Consider the following 22980-nt stretch of genomic DNA (forward strand, 5'->3'; position numbering starts at 1 on the left):
ATGACCGCGCTGCGTTCAGGTCTGCTTGGGAAACATGGTAAATGAGGCGATTCTGACTGGGCTGTGTATTTTCTGTTCTCTCTTGCTTTGGTAGAAGTACTCTGGTCTCCTGCTTGAGGCAAAGTATCAGTGTAAAAAAACTCAAGTGAACGTCCTGCACTCGAAAATATGTTGAAGTAAAAGCACATAAATATCAGGATTTTACAGATTACTTAAAATGCTAAAAGTACCCATTATGTACAACGATCTTTAAATTATTGGATGCATCATTGTATAAACATCACTAATGATGCAGAGAATAAGGGCGGTTTCAACAATAATAATAATCTATAATAATACATAAGCATTTATTAATTACATTTTGGATCACTCATCAATGTAACTAAAACTCTCAGTTATATTTTATTTTACTTTTCCTCCATGCAAGTACTCAAGTAAAGTGCAAGTAGCTCCAGAATTATCTGAAGTCCATTATTCACTAATTGTATCCAACTTCAGTATAAAATGGAGGTTTAAAATACCGATGACTCCTTTACTATTTGCTGAGACTCACCAGCGATTAGAGAGATCCAGACACGATTTGGAGTTGGACCTTTTCCAGGGCCTGGCTGGAGGTTCTGGGGTCCATCCTGTTGCACCCTCCATGCCCCAGCATCCGCCATGCTGTAGGGTGGCACGCAGACTGTGAGAATGGAGTTGGACTGAGCCGAGGATGGTGTCAGGTGATCTAGATCAGGTTACTATTGGTTTCTTAGGGGACAGAGGTGTGAGCTTACATCCCCCTCAGGTTTCAACACACATCTCAGGTCTGAGCTGCACTTTCTGCTGTACACACTGTACATGGGCGAGTTAGCTTTAGAGGTTAGAAAGACAACAACACGACACCACGCTAGTGATGTCACGGAAACAACACGAGGATTTTAGGAAGTCCAGGTCTACCTGTCCAGAGCAGGTCAAAACAGTTGTTCCTGTCATCTCTTTCTCTCAGAGTCCTGTCATTCATTATATTGGTGGATAATTGGCACATTGTATGCAACATTAGCTAAACTGGGTTTTGTTCATTTTCTTTAGGGTTTCTTCTTTATTATATTACAATTGCAGACAAGAGAGATACATGTACTGTGACTGTTAAGTCATGATTCGGTGAAAAGATGTTTATACACTATTAACTTAACTAATAACACTGATGGAAAATAAAACATGAGTCAGTTTCTCAGATTGTTAAAATCTTTTTACAAATTATTTTCAAAGTTGTCAACTCAAAAGTATCACCATGGATATACCTAAATATGATGAGGTCCAGTCTGCCAAAGGCTTTCAAAACTTTAATTTTATCATAATGTACCACATTAAAAGACGTTTACCATCAAACTCATTTTATTTAATGGGCCTTATAAACATGGTTGTTACAGATGTGCATTTTATTCTCTGTATATGTAACTAACAAAAAAAAAAAAACTCTTGAAAAACTTTTGAATCAAAATAAATTCATGCCAGAAAACATGTCAATGTTGGACACGGTTTTATTTACTTATTTATTTTTACAGTATTTAAGGAAACACCCTGAGAGACAGAAGCTAAGAGGGTCAGCCAAGACGGGAGCAGCTACCGAGTCCAGCAGAGAGAGACGGCAAGTTTTACTTATTCCCTGTATGTTCGGCTACAGGTTGGGGTTACTTATGCCTGACCCTTGACATTCAATGACGTACGTGACGTTACTGCTCAGCTCATCCTCACACTTTGTAATGGTAAACTTTGCCTAAAAGTAAGAAAAGGAAAAAAAGTTTATTGAAATAAAAGCATCTTTATTCTAAACAGGTGAAAAACAACTAACAGGAATCACATTTTATCACTACATGATGTTACTTAAATTTTTAATCAGTCATTCTGTAACGTACCAGGTAAAAGAAAAATAACATTCTGCGTAAAAATGTAAAATGTTCTGCCAATCTTCATGATTTTGTCCTTACAATGTTCCAATTATACGAAGCATCACGGAACTTTAATTTCACCCAAGTTAAAGGTTCTATGGTCGATACAAAAACATTTGGATTCTATCCCCAAGAATCCTTTTATGTGACAGGTCATTAATTAAGCTGCTAAAATACTAATCAATCCATCAGATTTGTTAGTCTGAGATGTGCCTGACCTGAGTTAGCTTCTCCGCGATGTGGATCGCCGTCTGCGTGTGCAGCGTCACTGCGCCTGTTCGAATCCGAGAGGTTCCTTTTGCCAACGCCATGAAAATGATGAGCTGAGGAGAAAGACAACAGAGTTCAGAGTAAAGTTTAGAAGAGTTTAGAGTCGGGCCAAACTGAGGTCAGCAGGTGCGTTCACCTGGTCCTGTAGGAACTCGTCTACACAGCCATTGTGTCTGATGTTTCTTAGCAACATTTCAGCAGCTTCAATTCCAACTTTATCAGCATATACACCTGGAACACACACACACGAGGTACAGTGTTACTGCTGACTTTGAAAAACATGACGTTTATAAGCAGATAGAAATATAAGTTTAGTATTTTTCAAACTGGAGTTTGTTTGGATTTATATTTTGCATTTGCTGCCTCCTGCTGGTTCAGGTGAGCTCCTCACCTTTCTTCCCCAGAGCTGAACCTGCAAACAGACAACCTGTAGAAGACTCGGCAATAATTCTGAAAGAGAAGAGAAGGACCGATAAGAACTGCAGCAGACAATACACCTGTGTCAGTAGGTGCACTTCATTTGACCGGCCCAGTGTGCCACTTGTTTCGCGGAGTCATACCATATAAACGGAAACCACGCCCAACAGGTATAAACATGGCATCGTGCCAGTCAGGTTTGGGAGTGCACCTTTTCATTACAAACAATATCCAGAGTGCATTCAGTATAATACACTTTCTTTTAAAACAATTTACACAATAAAGCTACAACATTTCTTTAAAAAGTTTGATCTAAAGCATCTTCCTGCTTTTTACCAGAATAATGTTTTTCCATTATAACTCTGAGTGACACATAGTATTACATTTAATTTTTTCTGTGGGATGTTGTTTGAATGGACAGTGAACCTAGCATGGTGGGGCTTACATTATGCCGTTGCCATTGCCAAAGGCCTTTTCTTTCTCCTGCAGTGCCTGAATGTTGATGTACAGTTCTTTAATTTCCTTTCTGATGGTCCGAACAGCAGCAGCCGACATGTCTTTAGCCAACTAAAACACAAATACAGCTGAAGTCACAAAAATATACAGGAAGCATGATTTTATTTGTATTTTTTTTTTTTTTTTTTTTTTTTTTTTTTGTCCTTTCGGCTTATCGCGTAAGTTCAGGGTCGCCATAAGCTACAGATGCACAAAACAGTCTGCAGGAATAAGATCAAACGTTACAACTGACAATGATAAAATATGGACAGTGAGTGGTGTCTGATCACACTGAACATTGTGCCGCTGTGGTTTTTAGGATGTGACATTTATTTATGAACTGAATTGCGTTAAAAAGTTGCTGAAACATCTGATGTCAGGACATCTCCTTCACACGTTTATAATCAGTACACTTGATGAATGAATAAATAAATAAAGACGTGTAAAAACAGTGATGCTTGTGTGTGTTGAGGTGGAAACTTTACTTTGTAGGGCAGGACTCCAGCAACAAATGCTCTGCCGTGGATCTTGGTGATGTTTCCTCTCTCCGTCATTGTGATGGGCTGCAGTTCTTTGACCGGATTTACTGTCACCATCACATCACCGCCACCTTTTGGGTAATAACCCCTGATACACTAACAGAATCAGACACATGTACACATACTTTCAACCATTTCTACCAAGTACAGTACAGTAAACTCACCTCATTCTAATGTCACAGTCAAAATGGATTCCAAACTTCTCAACTATGGGTTTAAACACCTAAAGAGGAACAACAATCAGAATTTTAGCTTATCAATTGAAGAGTTTATTGATGAATGACAGATTTGAGTGCGTGTATACAGTGCAGAAAAAAAGTTTTACAGTGTACATGCGAACAATGTGTACAGTGTGTTTACTGTATGAGTATAGTCAGTGTACTTAGAGAATTCTCAGAGTGTACTGTGTGCACAGAGTATCTATGCCCAGACCTTGACAGTGTAGTCAATCTGAGGAGCCATCTCAGCATTAGTTCCTCCCTTCAAACAGAGCTGTGAAGAGGCATCTGCGTATAGAGCACAGGGCAGAGCTATCTGCAGCAGCAGACAGACACTCCTGATACAGAGAAAACATTTTTTTTTAATATACACATATAAAACACACACACACGCAGTTAGGCTACTCTAACGGCTGATTACATAATAAAGACACGTCGGGTTCTGTAAATTGCTCTGGACTTCCATTGGATTATGATGCTGTGGAGGGTGTTGTTATTCTACCCAGTGTAAAAGCCCCACATTTGCCTGTTATGTGCCGGTCACTTAGTGGTCGGAGAGAACCCCCAAGCCAAACACTTCCTTCTCCACCTAATTTCAATGACCACCGATAAGAAGATTACCAACTAAATAATGAATGTACCAAAACCCCAAATAAAATAAAGCCAAGCTGACACATGTAGACAGAGGTTTTGACAAAGTACCACAATGCCCTCTTTTTCAGAGATGTTCACTGCTCCCCTAGATGTGTTTGCATGCAGTCTTCTGCATGTTAGCATGTTCAGGCACTAAACAGTTCAGGACAGATCCCACACCCATTGACAGAAACAATCAGGTGTAGAGACGTAGGGACTGTCTCACCCTGCTGTTTGCGTGTCTGCCATGTGGTTTCCAGACTGGATCTTTCCAGGAGTCATACTGATGTCTGTGGAGCCAATGCTGGCTCCCTGCAAATTCCCAGAACACAGATCTGAGACCAGCTGCAGGCCGCTCAGGTGCTGGGGCCTGAAGATACACATAAAACAAAAGAAATTGTTTATAGCAGTAAAGGCGCAATTAAACATCTGATCACATCCTGCCTGTGACAAATTCTCACCAAAATCCATTTACAGGGTTCAACATTTGATTACACATAGGATGTAACTTATTACATGTTTAACAGTCATATCATGCAAAGTGTGAAAGCCATCAGTGAAATCTAGTAGGGACAGGCAATATTTATTGAGTGCATGAATTTGACATTTATAAATCACATTTTTGTCACCACCTCCCTCATGTGTAACAATAATTCATTTTTTAAAGAAATCCCAATTTAATATACTTTATAGTGTTCTTGAACTAAAAGCACTGTAGAATTCTAGTCAGTTTCTATACAAAGTTTTAAAAAGTACTTATAATACTTACAAATCCTAGAAGCTAATCCTAAAGCTTGTATGTTTAAAAAAAAAAGAAACAGATTTTAAGGCTTATTAAAACTCCCAGATAGACTCATCAAGAAACTTGACATTTTCTTTGTTTTAATATAATTCAATGCAGCATGACACTGCAATTTGGATTTCTAACGGGTTTCATGCTCATTTGTAAGTCGTGTTGGATAAAGGGTCAAATGTAAACGTTATACAACCAATTACACACATTTATGGAAACTGATAAATGACAAATAATTCGGCATATTTTGCACCTTAAGGCAACGCGACAAATAAGATGCAATATAAACCAGCTATGTTTGATTCGCCCAGCGGTAATATTTGTCGCAATATAGGTCGTTTTTAATTCCCAGCAGCTTGGTGTCGCCGCTCAGGGGAGTTTTCTGGAAGACGGACTGCGGCAGAGAATCAAAGAATTGTAGAAATCTGTCAAAGTTTAACGAATTTAGCAAAAGCGGCACGAAGAAGAAGAAGAATGTCGAATTAAAATGAGTCTGTAGATGGTTACGCGATGTCCTTGGACCTATTTTAAGTTAAGATCCTGTTTTTTGTACGACATTTTTGAATAAAGTCTGGTCGGAGTCTTCTTTTTCTCAATAGAAGCAACATCCTTTTATATGAACAAGGTTTTCAAAAAGTAGTCTCGGAAGTGTAGTTTCCCAGGTTGGGAAGCTCGTCGGACTCCTCGGAAACAAAAAACAATACAATAAAAACACGCGTTTATTGTCATCTTTTTATTATATGCTACACAAGTTAGCCGATGACTGAACTTTAATGAATAGGCTAACGTTAGCCTGTTAGCGGGAAGCTGCTAACTCACCTTAGCCCCGGTGTGCTTCTACCAGCTCGGATTTTGGTGATTTTAATGGGGGATCCGGTGATGCAGCTGAGCGCGGCGGAGACTCTCAGAATCTGTCCGCCCTAAAGAGAACCGACAACCAGGGAGAGAGTAGACACCAGTGAGCCCAGGAACTACTCCCCTGCTACAACATACTCACTGCTGTTAGCCTTCTGTTAGCATGTTAGTAGCGCGGTATAACAGCCGCTTTTGTTCATATGTCCGGCAAACAAAGTGCAAGTACTCACTCCTTCCATGACGCTGCCGTCTATCTCCACCGCTGCTGAATCCATTTTCCTCCTCAACACGAAAGCTGTATTTTTGCACAGAAATTGGAAGTTTAGTGCCCGAACAGCGTAAGCCAGACTTTTCTTCTGTTTGTAATTACAATTCTTCTTCGTCCGAAATCGCTTTTCATTCTTCTTTGGCTTTTCATGGCGCGTGTCAAACCTTCTTATAGATGCACTGCCGCCACCTACTGGACCGGATTGTGGATTGGTAGATTAGCTTGAAAACTAAAAGTATAAATAAATAAATAAATAAAATTCTTAATTCTTCTTTTTGAAAAAATATAAAAAACCGATACAGTTTAACAATGCATTCTTTTCTTGTAAACTCCTTGGTATATTAGCATTTTTTTTTCCTTTTAATTATGAGTTTAGTTCTCACTGCAGCTCCTGATCTGGACTTTCACAACTATATACTTATTCTTTCTTCAAACTTCCAATTACTTTCACAATAAAATAATGTTTTAATGATATGAATCTAATTTCCTTCATCTGAATGACTGAATGTCTTTCATTATGTTTCTAGATATGTGAGTTCATTCATTCACCCTCTAAGTCACTTTGGATAACAGCATTGCTAAATGACTAAATGTAAATGTTCACCCTCGCATTAACACCCACGGGCAATTTACAGTCACCAATTAACCTAACGCATATGTCTTTGGACTGTGGGAGGAAACTGGAGAAACCGTGGTAAGTATAACTTCCAAGACATTGACTTTCTCTTAATACATTTCTTATAGGAAAACTGTGATTTGAGTCTGGTCATTGTATTTATTTCTGACAGTTCTTTTGTTTAGTAATAAATCCATAAACAGATGTCACCTTGGACATTTTGAAATACCTCATTCAATACCAGAATTGCAGTCAGGGTGGGGTTAACTGCCAAGTCTTTTTCTGCATGGGTTCTACTGTCTCCCTGCCACATATGCATCGCACATGTAACATTTTATGCTTCTTGTTTGGTGTGGAGCTGAATGTTGGTACTTTGTACAGGAACCAATGGATATTTTGACACTGGGTTTATCTGCTTGTTATTTCCTCTTTTAATTAAACGATTATTTGCTTAATTCCATTTCAGATTATGAAAATGAATACAGTGACCACTTCAGAGTGACTTATTCAACGTGCAGTTTTGTAATTTAAGTGGAAAAATAATGACAAAAAAGACATCAAAGTCTCATAATTGAAAAGCTGAAATGTTAGATGATCTTGTATTATATTAGACCACGGGTCAACCAATGTGGAATAGTTTGAAAAGTATGAATGGGATTTAAAAGTTGACGACATGTTATAAACAAGAGACATTGATAATTTTCCCCATAGTTGCCTTTGAAGTTTTTCCCCTTAAAGTTTTTAAGGCTAAGTGCTTTTGAAGTGGAAAATCGTTTCAGCATTTACGGTGCATTTTCTTTTTGGAAATGGTTTTTCTGGTTGTTATTATTAATGTAATAATAATATTAATAATAATAAAAAGTATAATAATGTTATGTTGATCCGGCTTAACTGAGCAATAGGTGGCAGGGTCACGTGCATCCTTAGTCGACTATGTCAGACAGGCAGAAGAACAAAACTCTGGGCGCTGATTGGTTGTTGCGAGGGGCGTGCAGTTGTGACGTGCCGGCGGCAGTAGCAGCAGAAAGGAAAGATGGCGGCGGTGACCAGGGGCTCCTTTAGTGTGCTGAGACAGCTGGTGAGCAGATAGAGCTTTAATATTTCACTGTTTAAACGTTTCGTTTTCTGTTCTTTGCCCCTCTGTGTGCGATGCTAACGAGGAGCTAATGCTTGAGTGATGTCATCACTTCGACTCTCGGCCAGCTTATTAGCTTAGCCTGTTAGCTCCTGCAGACATGCTAACTGCGAAGGTAATGCTAACAACAATAAAACACAAATAAGCAGCTACTTTCTCAGATAGCTCATTGATATATTAGTGCAAAGTGCCAACAGCTGCATTCACCAGACTATAATAGAAATAAATAGAAAGTCGAAGTTCTGTTGGTGATTAACTAAGTTCATCACCTTTATAGGTGTTTAGGAAACTGGAGGCACAGAAGTATCTAGATCTACAAAACGGATGCTGTTCACATTGCTTTCAGTGATTATGTGTTTTTGTTGCAAAAAATGTTAAATCTTAAATCATGAGATTATGTGAGGTTTTATTCCTCAATTTCCCATTTCTGGCATTAGTTTATTAGTTCAGGAACAAGCACATTATTGAAATAATTGATGATGTTATTAGTTCCTGATCAATGTTGTCCGCAGTTATTAAACTGTTGTCTGGTCTCCTCCTGTCAGCTGAGTCAGCAGTATCGCCGTCGATGTTTCCGTCTGCAGAACTTCAGATCCGATCGGACTCTGCAGCCACTCATCTTCAGATGTGACAGAAACCTCCAGATGTTCGGCAGCAGGGCGTTGCATACTGCCATTGGTAAGTCCAGATCAACAGGGACCTGAGTCCAGTAACATGATCATTTTAGAAAAGCATCTCACTGTGATTTGGTTCTGGTTGTGAATGATTTTGTAGCTTCTTTATTCGATGATTTAATGTGTTTGTAAAACCTTTTATGTAGTATTGTATAAACCTGGTCAGTCCGCTTTCAGGACATAAGAAATTCTGGAAACTCACAGGTCAACACCCTCTTAATGCATTGAAGTGTTATATTTTTATTTTCTGAATTTAGGTTTTGTAATCCGAGTTTCCTGGATGTTTAAAATGTCCTTATTAACACGGGTTATTTAACAATTCAGCATAAATACTTTCTTTTATTGATGATCAGGTCTTTTTATAAACCTGCTCTTATCAGCTGAGTTTGTCAGTCCCACAGGAAGTGACCCTAATGCTGTTGTTGTGTTTTTTTCTGCAGTGAGTCAAGGGCCCATTGTCCAGTTCAAACTGTCCGACATTGGAGAAGGAATCATGGAGGTGACAGTGAAGGAGTGGTATGTACAGAAGTCACAAAAATGTAGAGATCATGTACACTCGACATACGACATAAATAACCATAACCTTGAAACTCCAAGGACAATCCAGCTACTTAAAAACAGACAAATATTCTTAAACCACAGAAACTTAACACTAGACCAGTAACACTACTTCAGATTTCAGAAACTTTCTTTTCTTTTAAAACCAAATCCAGTACAGAAACTGCCCTGATTCTACTGAGAATCACTTCCTGAAATCAAATAACCTCTCAAGGACCACGGAATCTACCCTCACTCCATACTGTATTTGTATATTTGTATTCAGATAACCATTGTAGCTATAATCTCGGTCAGTTACAGCTTCATTGCTGCAAGAACATGCTGTGTGGTATCTGACCAGTGAGGAAAATTTGGCATCTGCAGGATCCACACTAAGAGTTGGGAGCCTTAACTTAGTACTACACCCAGACTAGGGACTTTATTAGGAGTTAGACCTTTGTTATAGAACAAAATTTAAACCGAGGATGCCAGTAGAGGAACTAAGTTCTTCTAAAGATTCCGGGTCCTGGACAGATGTCCCTTTGGTTGAAACAGGGCTTTTACCACTAAACCTTTGGAACCAACCACAGTTACTTTGTTTTCTTTGTTCCTGTATGAATGAACACTTTTTGTTTGGCAGGTATGTAAAGGAGGGGGATAAAGTTTCTCAGTTTGACAGCATCTGTGAGGTTCAGAGCGACAAGGCTTCAGTCACCATCACCAGTCGTTATGATGGGGTAATCAAAAAACTCTACTACGATGTGGACGCCACTGCCTTAGTGGGCAAACCACTGGTCGACATCGAGACAGAGTCTAGTTCAGGTCAGACCTAATTTCAGTCAGGAAACAGGTTTAGTTCGTTAAATTCTGGTTTGACCCAGACTAAAACCTTACTGTTGTTCAGAGGTGATCCAGGAGGAGGATGTGGTGGAGACGCCCGCCATGGCTAGAGAAGAACACACCCACCAGGAGATCAAAGGGCACAAGACTCAAGCTACTCCTGCCGTCAGACGCCTCGCCATGGAGAACAACGTAAGTCTGTCCCTGATGGTGCCAGGGTTCCCAGTCTGTCCCCAGTATAACTTACTGGTTTGCCTGATTTGTCCTCCCAGATTAAGCTCAGTGAGGTGGTGGGGACGGGAAAAGATGGACGCATACTAAAGGAGGACATCCTGAACTACTTGGCGAGGCAGACAGGGGCCATCTTACCTCCAACCCCATTCCAGGAGATACAGACTCCGGGTCCAGCTCCAGCCCCTGCTGCTGCTGCCGCTGCCACCGCCAGGCCTGTGAGCACTCCAGCCACCAAACCTCCACCAACCACACCCAAACCTGTCTTCATTGGCAAGGACATTACAGAGCCCCTCAAAGGTCAGAGGTCATTTAAATGAAGCCACAGCTATTCTTAAACCAGACGTTCCTGTTCAGAAATTTATGACAGGCCTGAACACAACCATTTTCTTCGCACTGAACAGAAAATTCCTAGTATGAAACCACAAAATCTGTCATAACAAATCTGTTAATGCAGTGTCTCCATCTGCTAGTGACTGTTTTTTTGTTTGTCCAGGTTTCAGTAAAGCAATGGTTAAGACAATGACGGCTGCTCTGAAGATTCCTCACTTTGGTTACTGTGACGAAGTCGATCTGAGCCGGCTGGTAGCTGTGAGAGCCGAACTCAGATCTGTTGCTGAGGCTCGAGGTGTCAAACTGAGCTACATGCCTTTCTTTATCAAGGTATGAGCTGAGCAGAGCATCTGCGGGGGTAACGTTGATCCAGGATAAATGTATTAATGCTGTGCTTTCATTGGCTCAGGCTGCCTCCCTCGGGCTGCTCCAGTTTCCCATCCTCAACGCCTCGGTGGACGAAGGTTGCCAGAACATCACATACAAGGTGAAGAAGAAATTCAGCCCAGCATCATTCACATACATGTTTACTTCCTAATTACTGACTTTGTTGGCGCATTAATTCTCAGTTTCCAGGATGTTCAGCTGCTTCTTGTGTTGTTGTTGTTTTGTGTCCTTCAGGCGTCTCATAACATTGGCTTGGCAATGGACACCAGCCAGGGTTTGCTGGTACCTAATGTGAAGAACGTGCAGCTGCTCAGTGTGATGGAGATTGCGCAGGAGTTGAACCGTCTGCAGGCGCTAGGAGCTGCAGGTCAGCTGGGAACCGGCGAGCTGAGCGGAGGAACCTTCACACTATCCAACATCGGATCAGTGAGTCCAGCTATACAACAGCAGAACTTTCACCCTATCCAGCACTGGATCTCCAATAAAAGCAGAATCTGAACTCTGTTCCTGGTGCTGGACTAACATGACCCTGTTTTATCTTTGTGGTTAAACTAGATCGGAGGGACTTACACCAAACCTGTCATTCTTCCTCCAGAGGTTGCCATTGGAGCACTGGGAAAAATCCAGGTGGGTTTCAAGATTTCCCGTGTAGTCAGCATTACCTGAACAATGAAATAACAATGACAACAAACCGCGGTTTGCTAAAGGTGACACTTCCTGAAGTGGAAAAATCTGTTGTACAAGTGTAACATGCACAAGCATACTTTCACCTTAACTTGTTAAAGACATGTCAAGATCGAGGACAATTAGCTTTTCCTCTGTTTGGGTCAAAATGCCTTCACAACTGCAGGTAAAACGCACTAATTTGATGAAGATTAATTTTAACGTCATTTATCTCTATCTGTCGAGCTCGCTGTGAGGAACAGGTCTCACTTACAATGAGGAGCAGCTGACACGGTTTTAATCCTCATGATTGGTCCATCAGCCATTTTTTTGTGATTTTGCGAGTTTTTAATATTGAACCTCTGGTTCTGTTTTTGTCAGATTCTTCCTCGGTTCGACGCCAACGATCAGGTGGTCCGAGCCCACATCATGAATGTGAGCTGGTCGGCGGACCATCGGATCATCGACGGAGCCACAATGTGTCGCTTCTCAAACCTGTGGAAGGAGTACCTGGAGAACCCGGCTAGCATGATGCTGGACCTGAAATAAAGCGTGCGACGATGGAATATGCTGCACCAGCAGACTGTCACTCCTCCTCCTGCCGCCTTCTCTTCATCTCTCAGTTGGAGGCCTTCGTGATTTCTTGTTGCCTTTCGGCATGGTGACAACAGGAGGGGGAGGGGACGGCCTGTCCCCCATGTTGTTTCCATGTCAACCAGTCACACACAGAGTGCGGGGTCAGTTTGGTTAAAGTGAACCAGAGCTCACTCATCTGACCTTTAGTACAGTTTTAGTTTTCATAGGATCATACTGAGAGTTTCTGTAAGGTGAAAAATCGGGGAGGGAAGCTGAAGTTCAGACCTGGAAAATTCAGTCTTGTTTGTTCTGGAGCTTCAATGAACACGTACGTGACAGATTCTGCATTTCTTTGACAAATTACAGAAAAGTGGCAACAATTGTTGAGAAGCTGCATGTGATACAGCTTAAACACCTGCAGTCCCACTCGATCTCAACCCTGTCTGCTGATTCAGTAAAAGCTCCAGAACATTCACTAAATGGACCTTTAGATAAGGCTCCTCCATCTAAACACACAGGGGAGGGGGTTGGTATCCAGTATATGCAAGTAAACTGTGAGTTTCATTGACTTAGGAACTTGTCCCATGTGAGAACAACACCAGCTACAACAGTTGCCTCAAAATGTAGTTGATGTTTTTCTGAAGTTTCCTGACAGATGTGAACTTGAATGACAAAAAGCAGCTGACTTGTAGTTTAGTTGCTCAGCCACCCTCAGTTCGGATCCAGGAGACAAACCCAGAGTGCAGCTCAAGTATCCAGTGACTGAAACATCAAAAGACCACATCAGCATGATCCTGTAAGTGTGAGCATTTTCATGGTGTAAGATTTGGATGAATCTGCATAAGTCTGTTTTGTTTCTCTCCAAATATTGATGTACTGTAAAGCTGCGTCTTGTGACCAAATCATCTCGCGAATGAGTCAAGTTTAAGTCAGTGACAAAACCTTTATTCATCAAACATGCAGCAGTGGTTATACCAGGAGGAAGACTTCCTCCAGTCTGAATGAGTCCAGCTTTTAATGAAACAAATATATGAAATTATGTTGTTGGTTTTTTTTTTTTTACACAGAAGCCAACGCAAACACACAAATACTTTCTGGAGGTACATTTGGCATAGACTCACAAAATTCCCTTTAAAACTACTTTTACGATCTTGTTACTTTAAATGAAGTCGGGGTTTTTGGGGTAAAATATTCACTGACAATATGTTTTGGGTACTGTATCATCTGTTAGTCAGGATTTTGAGTCATAATTTTTTTAAAGTTTGAATTTTCTTTTCGCCCTCTGTAATAAGCTACGGTCCCATTTTTGCATTTACACCTGCATTGTATTACATGTCTTAGACAGAATTTGGCCCACAATAAAGTCATGTCAGGAGGAGAAAGCAACGTATTAACCAACCTACAACACTCTGCACGTTCTCAGCGACCAAGCTCTTGTGCTTCATAAGCCTTCTGTTTGTTGGCAGCTGGACGTTTGAGGAGATTTCATCCAAAAGATCACTTCGGTTCAAACTGATTTACTTCGCTTCACATCTTCAGGTTTGTTGAGGGCATTAATGAAGGTGTGAATGCCTGGGGGTCAGGACTTGTAGAGCTGAATTTATGGTTGCTGTGTAAGGTGTTGAAAAACCCTTCATGCTCCACATCATCTTTGCCTCCTTCCAGTACACACCGGTAATGAGATAATGAGTGCGCACACACACAGTCCTTCAAATTTTCCTTCTGCTCTGGACAAAGTTTGGGCAGTTTCACACCAGCCCACCTTCACTTGTGTGACCTGAATGATCCTGAACATGTGTTACATACCTGCATAGCTACGTAACTTATCAGATGTGAAGAGGCCCTTATGATGAAACATCTTTAAGAACCTCAAACAGGTCCAGCTGACACTAAAGAGAACGTCCTGGGGAGTCTGGAATTGGATGAGTTGGATTTCCTCCTCAGTCCAACATCACTACCATTTTTATTTAATAAAAACGAGCTCTGGTCTGCTGAAAACAGCAACAACTAAAAGGCTAATCATAAACAGTTACTTGTGTTTTTGATTCTCTGGTCCAGTTCTGTCTTTGGACTCGTGCTAACAATCAGTAGATTATCAGTGTGTGTGTGTGTGTGTTAGGGCCTTGACACACCAAGCCAATGTCAAAGAACTAGCAGCGACACCGGGTGCAAATATACTTGGTTTTAACTGTGTACATAGTTGTGTAGCCTGCCTTCGTTTGGAGCGTTGGTTTTTGCGTCTCAACAGAAATTGATACACGTATTTTGACATGCAGTCCGGTTTGGCAGTATCGAAGAACCTTGGCAGCAGCCTCAAAACGATAATACAAATAGTGGGAAATTTCTTAGCCAATACTTGCGTCTGCATGCCCAGAATTTATGTTGTCGCTGCCATTTCTCTGCCGCGATCTCAACAATAACCTCTATAAGAGTCATCATGGGTTCTGTTTATATCAGTGGAAGAAATGTCGTTGTTTGCCCCCTTGTGCCCAACATTTTAAATCATCCACGCAGCCGATGATCACGTGTCGTGTTCATTCCGCAGTTGTGTGGGTGGAAGGGAGAGCGGAAAACCTGGGACATACAACTTGTAAACAAACGCTCAACATGTTGAATTGGTGCGGGACACATCACAAGAACTAGGCCGGTGGATGGTTACCGATGACCTGATGCTGCCGGCCGGCTGACTGTTGGCTTGGTGTGTGACAGCCCCTAAATCAAACCGTCAGCATTTTGGGTTTGTCTGGTCACACGCGACACTTGTGCAGAGCGAACGGTTCTTGTTTCCTTCATCTCTCTTGTCTGCGGTTTAATACAGAACCGGATCTGTCCTCTCTACCATATCAGAACCAAGTTGTTGTTTGCTTATATATGCTCTCAAGGGATCAGGACAGATCCTGCTCTGCCAGCTGAACCGGATCAGAAATATTAGTTCTGATCAAAAACCTGAACTAAAAGTGACAAATAAAGCTACAGGATTGTAATTTCAGAATGAATCGCTTGTGACATCAGGTGGCTGTGAGTGTAGGGGCCTAATCCTTGTTGTGGTCTGGTTATTGCTTTCTCTGTCTGAACCCTCTGTGTGGATCCACCTGGTTTTCCTCAGAACCTCCTGCAGTGTGGTGTTTTTTTTTTTTTTATAGATCATAATCAGACATCCGGATAAGAACTAAGCCGTGTCTGTGTAAACTGTGTAAAAGACAAACTTCCTGAAGTCGATGCACGAGGGGCAGAGAAAGAGACTCATCCTGTGCAAACAGCTGCTGCTGTGGGAAATTTATTCTTTTCTGTGGAAACTTTCACTACAAGGTCTGTTTAGTAGCTGTTCGGGAGCTTTTGATGTTATCGCATGATTAGAGCTGAGACAGATGCTCTGTTAAGGCAGGGACAGTGCTGCTGAGCTGACTGAATGGGATTTGTCCAAGAGGCTTGATTGGACCAAGTTGGACCAGGTCTGTTCCAGTTTGCTAACGGTTTATAAATTAACCTCAATTTCCTTCTCCACTCTGTGCTGTCTACAGTCTTCTTCTAGGATCCCAGCTTCTCCCATTAAACGGAACAAACTGCTGCTTACTGTTGATGTTTCTTTTGGAACCTGAAAGAATTGGCCCGATCCTGGTGAATGTAGAGGTTTGTCTGCTGTCAGAACCACAGAGTTTACTCACCTGAAAGGTGTTTGCTGCTCAGAAACCGAAAATATGCGACAGTTGGTGAAAACCCAACGCTGGACGTTTTGGAGCAGACAAACCTGCAAATCCATGTTTTTGTGCCAAAGTAAACATGGTGGCAATGAGCAGCTTGTACTTTCTATAAACTGCAATTTGTCCTAAAAAGATTTTTTAAAAAACACAAAGATCATGAACACGGACAATGCAAACTATAGAGGTACAGAGGTAAATCAAGGCCACATACCTTTGTTAAACAAAGCAAACTTCAGGTAAAGCTGTAGTATTTGTAACGTCATTGGTCACTGGTATCAGATGCAAACTTTAAACATTAATAGTCTTCACGGCTAAACCACATTCATCGTCGGCTCAACAGTCGTTAAGTTTGTATCTGCTCTTCGTTGATAATGAAGATAACTGTTAGTTTCAGTTAAAGCATCAATGTGAAGATAATTAGCAGCTGGTAAATGGACAAACATACTAAATGTAGCTGTAAACCTAAAGCATTAACTGACACCTGAGAGCACACCAACCTAAAGCTAACCGTAGCTGCTAATGTGTCTCCTAAAGATTTGTGTCTTACTTCATTTCACCTAATGTCCACATCTGTATTCATCAAGTGATGAAGTCCAGTATTTTACCCAGTCTGTGGTCCCCTCCTCCACCCCTGAAGAAAAAACCTCTGCTCTTTAGGCTTCAACTGTTTGTGATCTGATTCTGCTTTGAGAAGATCAGGAGGAGGAGGAGGAGGACTGATTAAACTCTTCCTCTCTGAAGCTGCTGGATGTCCTCAGAGTCCTGGTGGCTGTTGGGTGAAAGCGCACATTGTGTTGGTTGTTTGCTACATGACTGTTTGTCTGGTTTTGTTTTCTTAGCAGAATTAACTGTTGGTTTTGTATTTTTGACTCTTGGTGTGGGAAACGTTTGACCTGAATCACTCTAAATAAAGCTGAAGTGCACAAACAATAACCTAAACCCTTAAACAAGTTGTGAATTATTGAGTATATACATTTTAAAATTATAAGAAAAAGTCCATTTATTTCTTCTTATGACTTCTTAAACAACTGAAGAAATGCATATAAATGTATTGTCAATTGTAAAAGGAATAAGTGATGTCTGTCAGAAATAAAACTGCAGATTATCTGAGCTTCTTTTGATGGAACGTTAACGTGTGAAAGTCGTTACAGATCAAAGGATCAGACATGCTTCCTTTAATAGTACAGCTTCAAGTGTGAAGTGAAGTCAGGGTGATATTTTCTAACATTGTAAACACGTCAATTAATATTTGAGATCATATTTAGTAGGTCTATAAAATGCTGAACTAACATAACATGATGCCAATGTTTTCATAGCAATGAATGGTGAACATGTCATGTTACTAGGGGCTGTGCTGGGACTTCCAGCATATAGTGCATATATATATATATACACATACTGTGGCCTTCAAATTGATTTGATAACATGAGATTAGGTATTCAATTGTTTTATTGGTGAGTGCAATGCACCTCTGAACAGAATTAGCCTGATTGTTATTACAGCGCCACCTTAGGGTTGACCTGAGTGGTGCAACAAACATTTAAATTTAAATATCGTGGAAGAACTGAAACCAGGTTTCAGGGCGGTTGGTGCTTAGACTCTTTACATATTTAGCCTTTGACGTTGTAGTGGAGTACTTTTTTAGGTAAGTACTTGCACTTGAGTACTGATTAGTGCACTTTTGTCACCTCTGGTGTCATGTGACGCTGGAGGCTAAAATTAACCAGCAGCCGGTCTGAGGTCAGATTTCAGCAGCATGGAGGATGTCGCTCCCACGAAGCGAGAACAGAAACTGCAAGTAGTTCTTCAATGTACTACATTGAAACTATAGGATTCTACTTCAGCAATACTATTGCACTGCACTACAAGGATACTACAACAGCACTCTGAGATACTATAGTGCTGCCACAAGGTGAGAACTGACACAACACTATGAACATTTGTGAAGTAATACTTTTACTTACCTATGCTGCCGTTTTATGTGGTCTGTTTTTAAGGGTTTATCTTCAAAAACGTATGGAAAACCTTAAAAAATGAATTATTGAATTAAAAATGACATTTACAGTCATCTCAATAAAGTGTCACTTATCAATAATCAATAACAATAGGATGGTTAGAGGGAGGCTGGTGGTCAGAGGTCATCTCCCCTGTTCACCTGAACACTGTGACATCACTGGTGTGCTGTGACATCACATAGCAGGAAGAGGTCATCATGGTGGGCGTGGTTGTTTGTGGCTCAGTCAGCTCCATTAAAGCGCTGTGGGAGACGAGGATCAAGAGGAAGAAGGAGGAGGTGGAGGAGGAGCAGAAGAGGAGGACGACCAGGGACAGGGCAACTAGCAGGTGAGACTCTGCCCATTCACCTGAGGTTTTTCTTTATTATTTGTTTTCAGGTAAGCAGCAAGTTCCTTAAGCTACACAAACATGAACAATATTTTTTTGAATAGTCCCAAAGAGCCCCACCCCCCCCTTCCCCTGCTCAATCACACTGAACAGACCCAGTTGAGGTAGTTTAACTTCAGGTTCTTGGTGGTTGCCTTCAGTTTTCTGGGTACATCTAACTGGAAAGACCCAACTCTCTCTGGAGTGATTAAATACACCTGGGAACATCTCAGCACCACCCAAAGAGCACCATTGTTTTGAGGAGCTAGAAAACTTTAATGGATTAACCTTCCTGAACCTGCTGCTGATAAACTGCAGTAATCAGTTTTGTTCAGGTCACACATCTCTGTTTGCCGCTGTCTCAGGCTCCTCCTGTTGTCTTGAGTTGGGCCGGGGATTAAGGTTAGCACAAACCTGCACCGAACCAGATGGGTTTTGACCTGAACCTGGTAAAACTGCTGTTTGTTGATCAAATAAACGTATGAAAAAATCATGTGAAAGATAAACAAAAACTTTGTTCTCTGATATTTACTGGTGGTATTTGTGATCCAGGCTGAATCTTGTTGTTTGGGAGGACCGGGCGGTTATGGCTCGACTCAAACAGAAGCTGGTGACAGAAGACGGACGACTGATCCTCCGAATCGAACAAGAAGAGTGGAAGGTAGTGTCTGATGGATTCGTTGGTTTCACCTCTTCACTCATCGCCATTTTCTGGTTGTCATTTTGTTTTAAATTTCTTCAGTCATTGCCAGGATGTCTGGTCCAGCTGAATCAGGTCCAGGAGTGGCAGATCCACCGGACTGGACTGCAGAAGATCCCTTATTTCATCTCCAGCTTCCAGAACCTTCTGGTTCTTGATTTATCCCGCAATGGGATTGTTGAGATTCCAAAAGAGATCGGTCAGTATGTTTAAAAATACCCACCAAAAATCGAAAAGGAAAACAGAACTTTTTACTTCCGTAGAACAGACTCGGTTCTGTAGATGCTCCAGTTAGTCTTTCGATATCCGGGTTCTGGTTTTAGGGAAGCTGACCCATCTCAGAGAGATGCTGCTGAGCTACAACAGAGTCAAATGTGTCCCTGAGGAGCTGAGCTACTGTGAGAGTCTAGAAAGACTGGAGCTAGCCATGAATCAGGACTTGGACCAACTACCAGACCAGGTACAAACCAAAACCAACCAGCTTTCTAACCAGGTATAAACAAACATAAACCAGGTACCAGAGCACATGCAAACCCAAACATGAATCAGTGTCAGGCATAAAGCAGTATCACAGACAGACTGCTTACATATCAAAACCCAAACCACATCTAAATAAGGAGGAGCACTAACCAGTTTAGGCACAGATCAATACCACAGAAACCTTCCAGACCAGATGTGGACACAGCTTAATCACATACCAGCTCGGCAGACCTGAATCAACAGGGGGTCTACTGTGTTCTCTTTGCCATAGTTCAAGAACCTGAAGAAGCTTCAACACCTGGATCTGTCCATGAACAACTTCACCTGCCTGCCAGACTGCGTGGTCGGACTTCCGGCACTCGAGTGGCTTGACATGGGAGGCAATCGATTGCAGCATTTACCTGAAGACATACACAGGTGGGTGAGGGACTGTGACATTACCTTAGCCACGGCCCCCTCAGCGATCAGCCAATGAGAATTAAGAAATTTGTCCCTCAGGATGGAGAAACTCCACACACTGTGGCTGCAGAGGAACGAGCTGGAGAGGCTCCCAGAGAACATCAGCAGGATGCAGAGTCTGGACACTCTGGTTCTCAGCAGCAACCGACTGAGAGACATCCCCCCGCTGATGGAGGGCATGTCCAACCTCAGGTGAGATGGGTACAAGCCCATATCTGTCTGCCCATCCTGCAGTTAGTCAGTCCAGTGTCTGTCCACACACATAATTTGTAATGGTCCACTGAGGCCGTCTCCACTCAGTCCTAACTAATTCTTTGTCTTTGGGCAGGTTTGTAAATTTTCGGGGCAACCCTCTAACTCTGGACGTGACGCTGCCACCCAGGGAGACAAATGTTGTGGATGACGATGAGGACGACAGAGAGATGTTTGGACGAGAGTTCATGCAAGTCTACATTCAGGAGTCCAGAAAGAGAGCGTCCGCTGTGCTCAACATGCACTGTGTCAACCGTTAGTACCAACGCTGTGTCTCACTGGAGACTCAATAATATTCTAATAACACTGCTTTGGACTTTGAACAGTTTAACACTGGTTAACTGCGTCTTCACAGTAAAACACATTGGACTAAACCTTAACCAAAGAATTTAACTCTAATATAAAAACCTTGGACTAAAAACTCATGACACCTTCTTCAACTGGAAAATATTTTCATTTTGTATTTATGGCTCCTGACATCTGGAAATACGTCTTGGATGAGGAGCTGACTGGAAATCTGCCCCTTCTGGAGCTCAGTGCTTTAGGAGCCTAGTCTTAGAGAGGATGGCTCCTGAGTCCGAACCGGGAGCTGGCTCCACAGTGGAGGAGCTTGAACGCTCTTCCTCCGATTCTACTTTTGGATCCTCTGGTGATGTTTACGAGCTCCAAACGTCAAGCAGTCATTGACCTCAAAGGATTTACAATCAACTATTAAGGCTCATAATTTAATCCTTTGTCAGGTTGTCCAAATATGTTTGAGCCCTAAAACGGTGTCATTGCTTCTTCCAGTATTTTCAATCATTGACACAGAAGACGGGTTTGGGTTTACGCACTTTCTGCTATTTTCAGTTACTGTCTTCAAATGTCATTTGTGAGACTGAATGAAAGTAAAAAGATGTTTTTATTAAAATACTAACATCTAACATGAATACTAATATTATTAAAATTATTTTAAACTTTGTACTTAAATGTATTTGTTTTAAAAATGTCTGACACTGTGTTTCTGGAAATTTCAGAGCCAAATGACGACTCTTCAGACTGAAACTGTCGTTTCTCCTTCTTCAGTTGCAGAATTTAGAATCAATGAAGGAACTGATTTTTTTCTGCTGACACAAACAGATATTTTCTCAACAATGTTTCAAGGCTGTGAACAGATGATGACTTTTAGAGGAGAAGGTTTATTTAACATTATGAAAAGTTTGGAAATGTTTGCTTTAAAATGCATTTTGATAATAAGGAAGCTGCTGAAATTTGAAACAAAAACCTCATTGCGATGAGTTTCACTTCAGATAATTTTACATTAAACACACTCGGTTTGTGTGAGCTAATAATTTTATTTCGCTTAAATTTGTCGGTTTATTGGATCAACGTTATCTTGACGTTTTTAATGCAACATTTCACTGCATTGAACCTTTAACCTGTGAAATATTTACCACCTCTTTAAGATCAGTTTGCATCTGAGTGCTCGATTTCAAATTGGTCAACTGCTCATGTTTAATTGTATGTCTCTGTGGCAATTCTGGGTCCATTTTATGCCTGATATGAAAGTATATAGTAAAGTATTTATTATGTTTTAGTTTTTGTTCTTTATGTGTGAACACATGACACATGACTTTTTTGTTCTACAAAATGTGATGTTTTACTGAACATTTTTAAAGAACCCACATAACATATAATTACTTAAAGTTACATAATAGGTCCACATACAACTAAATGAAAAGAAATCGAAGAGAATACAGCAACTCTTATCTTCCTGGGGAGAGGTGCAGTGGAACATCACTGACAGTGCAGATATATTGCTCACTCCATTGATCAGAGAACAGCAATGACGTCTGCTTGATTAGTACGTTTATTAGCTTCCTGTTTAGTTTAATATGATAACTGGCTGAATGAGCGACGTGACACTGTATCGGAGCAGGGACCTCAAAGAACAAAGAACACAAACTGATTCAGCCTCATTTTTCTAGATTAAAGGTACACAGTGCAACTAAATAGTTAAATACGACTACCTGAAAATTCTGCTTATGTCTTTGGCAAAGTTACGTCCCACCTCTCCCACTGTCTTTACTGTCCACTCACATGGTAATGACACTGAATCGAGTGGAGTCCATTTCTGCAGGACAACAGCGGTCCTACCTTGAATCAAGCTTCTCTAAAGTCACAGCCTCAAAAATCAAAGATTCTCCCCATGGCGATAGATGCCAACAAGTGACTGAACAGCTTCTTCATGTTTTACCTGTTGGTCTACTACGACTACACTGTCTGAGTTTTGTCATATACCAACATACCTGGGAGTGGGTGAACTTCCTGCTCTGAACTTACTGTAAATATATGGTGACATGTATGAATAAAGCAGGTTATTCTGCTGTAAGTCTCCATTGGAGAGATTTTTCAAACCCCACATTACATTTATCAAACATTTGAGCAAAGTCCACTAGGAGGCTTTGAACCTTGTACATTTATAGAATCGGTATAAATACAAAGTTAAATAAACAGAACAGAACAAAAATTCCACAAACTCCAAGTGCCATCATGACCCTTGTCTTTGCAGATGCATGCCGGGAAGTGAAGTCTTTCATTCATCCGTGCAGCCCG

General features: G+C 41.1%; 3 protein-coding genes across 4 annotated transcripts; 2 read left to right on the forward strand and 1 right to left on the reverse strand.

Moving 5' to 3' along the window:
* Window positions 1–1505: 1505 nt before the first annotated feature.
* rtca (RNA 3'-terminal phosphate cyclase) lies at window positions 1506–6558 on the reverse strand. Its single transcript, XM_067512983.1, has 11 exons — window positions 6382–6558; window positions 6116–6216; window positions 4730–4873; window positions 4085–4208; window positions 3817–3875; window positions 3599–3740; window positions 3064–3185; window positions 2593–2651; window positions 2338–2432; window positions 2150–2254; window positions 1506–1759 (listed from the first exon to the last, which is right to left on the reverse strand). Exons 1-11 carry the CDS (start codon window positions 6424–6426, stop codon window positions 1661–1663), a joined length of 1095 nt encoding a protein of 364 aa, XP_067369084.1. The 5' UTR covers window positions 6427–6558; the 3' UTR covers window positions 1506–1660.
* A 1412-nt stretch (window positions 6559–7970) lies between these two features.
* Window positions 7971–17062, forward strand: dbt (dihydrolipoamide branched chain transacylase E2). The gene is made up of 11 exons (XM_067513261.1): window positions 7971–8113; window positions 8716–8848; window positions 9285–9360; window positions 10022–10203; window positions 10286–10413; window positions 10494–10752; window positions 10949–11115; window positions 11195–11272; window positions 11407–11598; window positions 11728–11799; window positions 12217–17062. Exons 1-11 carry the CDS (start codon window positions 8069–8071, stop codon window positions 12382–12384), a joined length of 1500 nt encoding a protein of 499 aa, XP_067369362.1. The 5' UTR covers window positions 7971–8068; the 3' UTR covers window positions 12385–17062.
* A 608-nt stretch (window positions 17063–17670) lies between these two features.
* Window positions 17671–21959, forward strand: lrrc39 (leucine rich repeat containing 39). Of its 2 annotated transcripts, none has more exons than XM_067513527.1 (9): window positions 17671–18024; window positions 18310–18455; window positions 19047–19155; window positions 19237–19393; window positions 19518–19654; window positions 19946–20091; window positions 20173–20325; window positions 20462–20640; window positions 21402–21959. In XM_067513527.1, the coding sequence occupies exons 2-9, from the start codon at window positions 18325–18327 to the stop codon at window positions 21425–21427; spliced, it is 1038 nt and encodes a 345-aa protein (XP_067369628.1). In that variant the 5' UTR covers window positions 17671–18024; window positions 18310–18324; the 3' UTR covers window positions 21428–21959. The 2 variants fall into 2 exon arrangements, with proteins under 2 accessions (XP_067369628.1, XP_067369627.1); XM_067513526.1 differs by having other exon boundaries at window positions 17673–18024; window positions 18221–18455.
* The last annotated feature ends 1021 nt before the right edge of the window (window positions 21960–22980 follow it).

Source organism: Channa argus, chromosome 8 (assembly GCF_033026475.1).
Source record: "Channa argus isolate prfri chromosome 8, Channa argus male v1.0, whole genome shotgun sequence".
Classification (NCBI taxonomy): domain Eukaryota; kingdom Metazoa; phylum Chordata; class Actinopteri; order Anabantiformes; family Channidae; genus Channa; species Channa argus.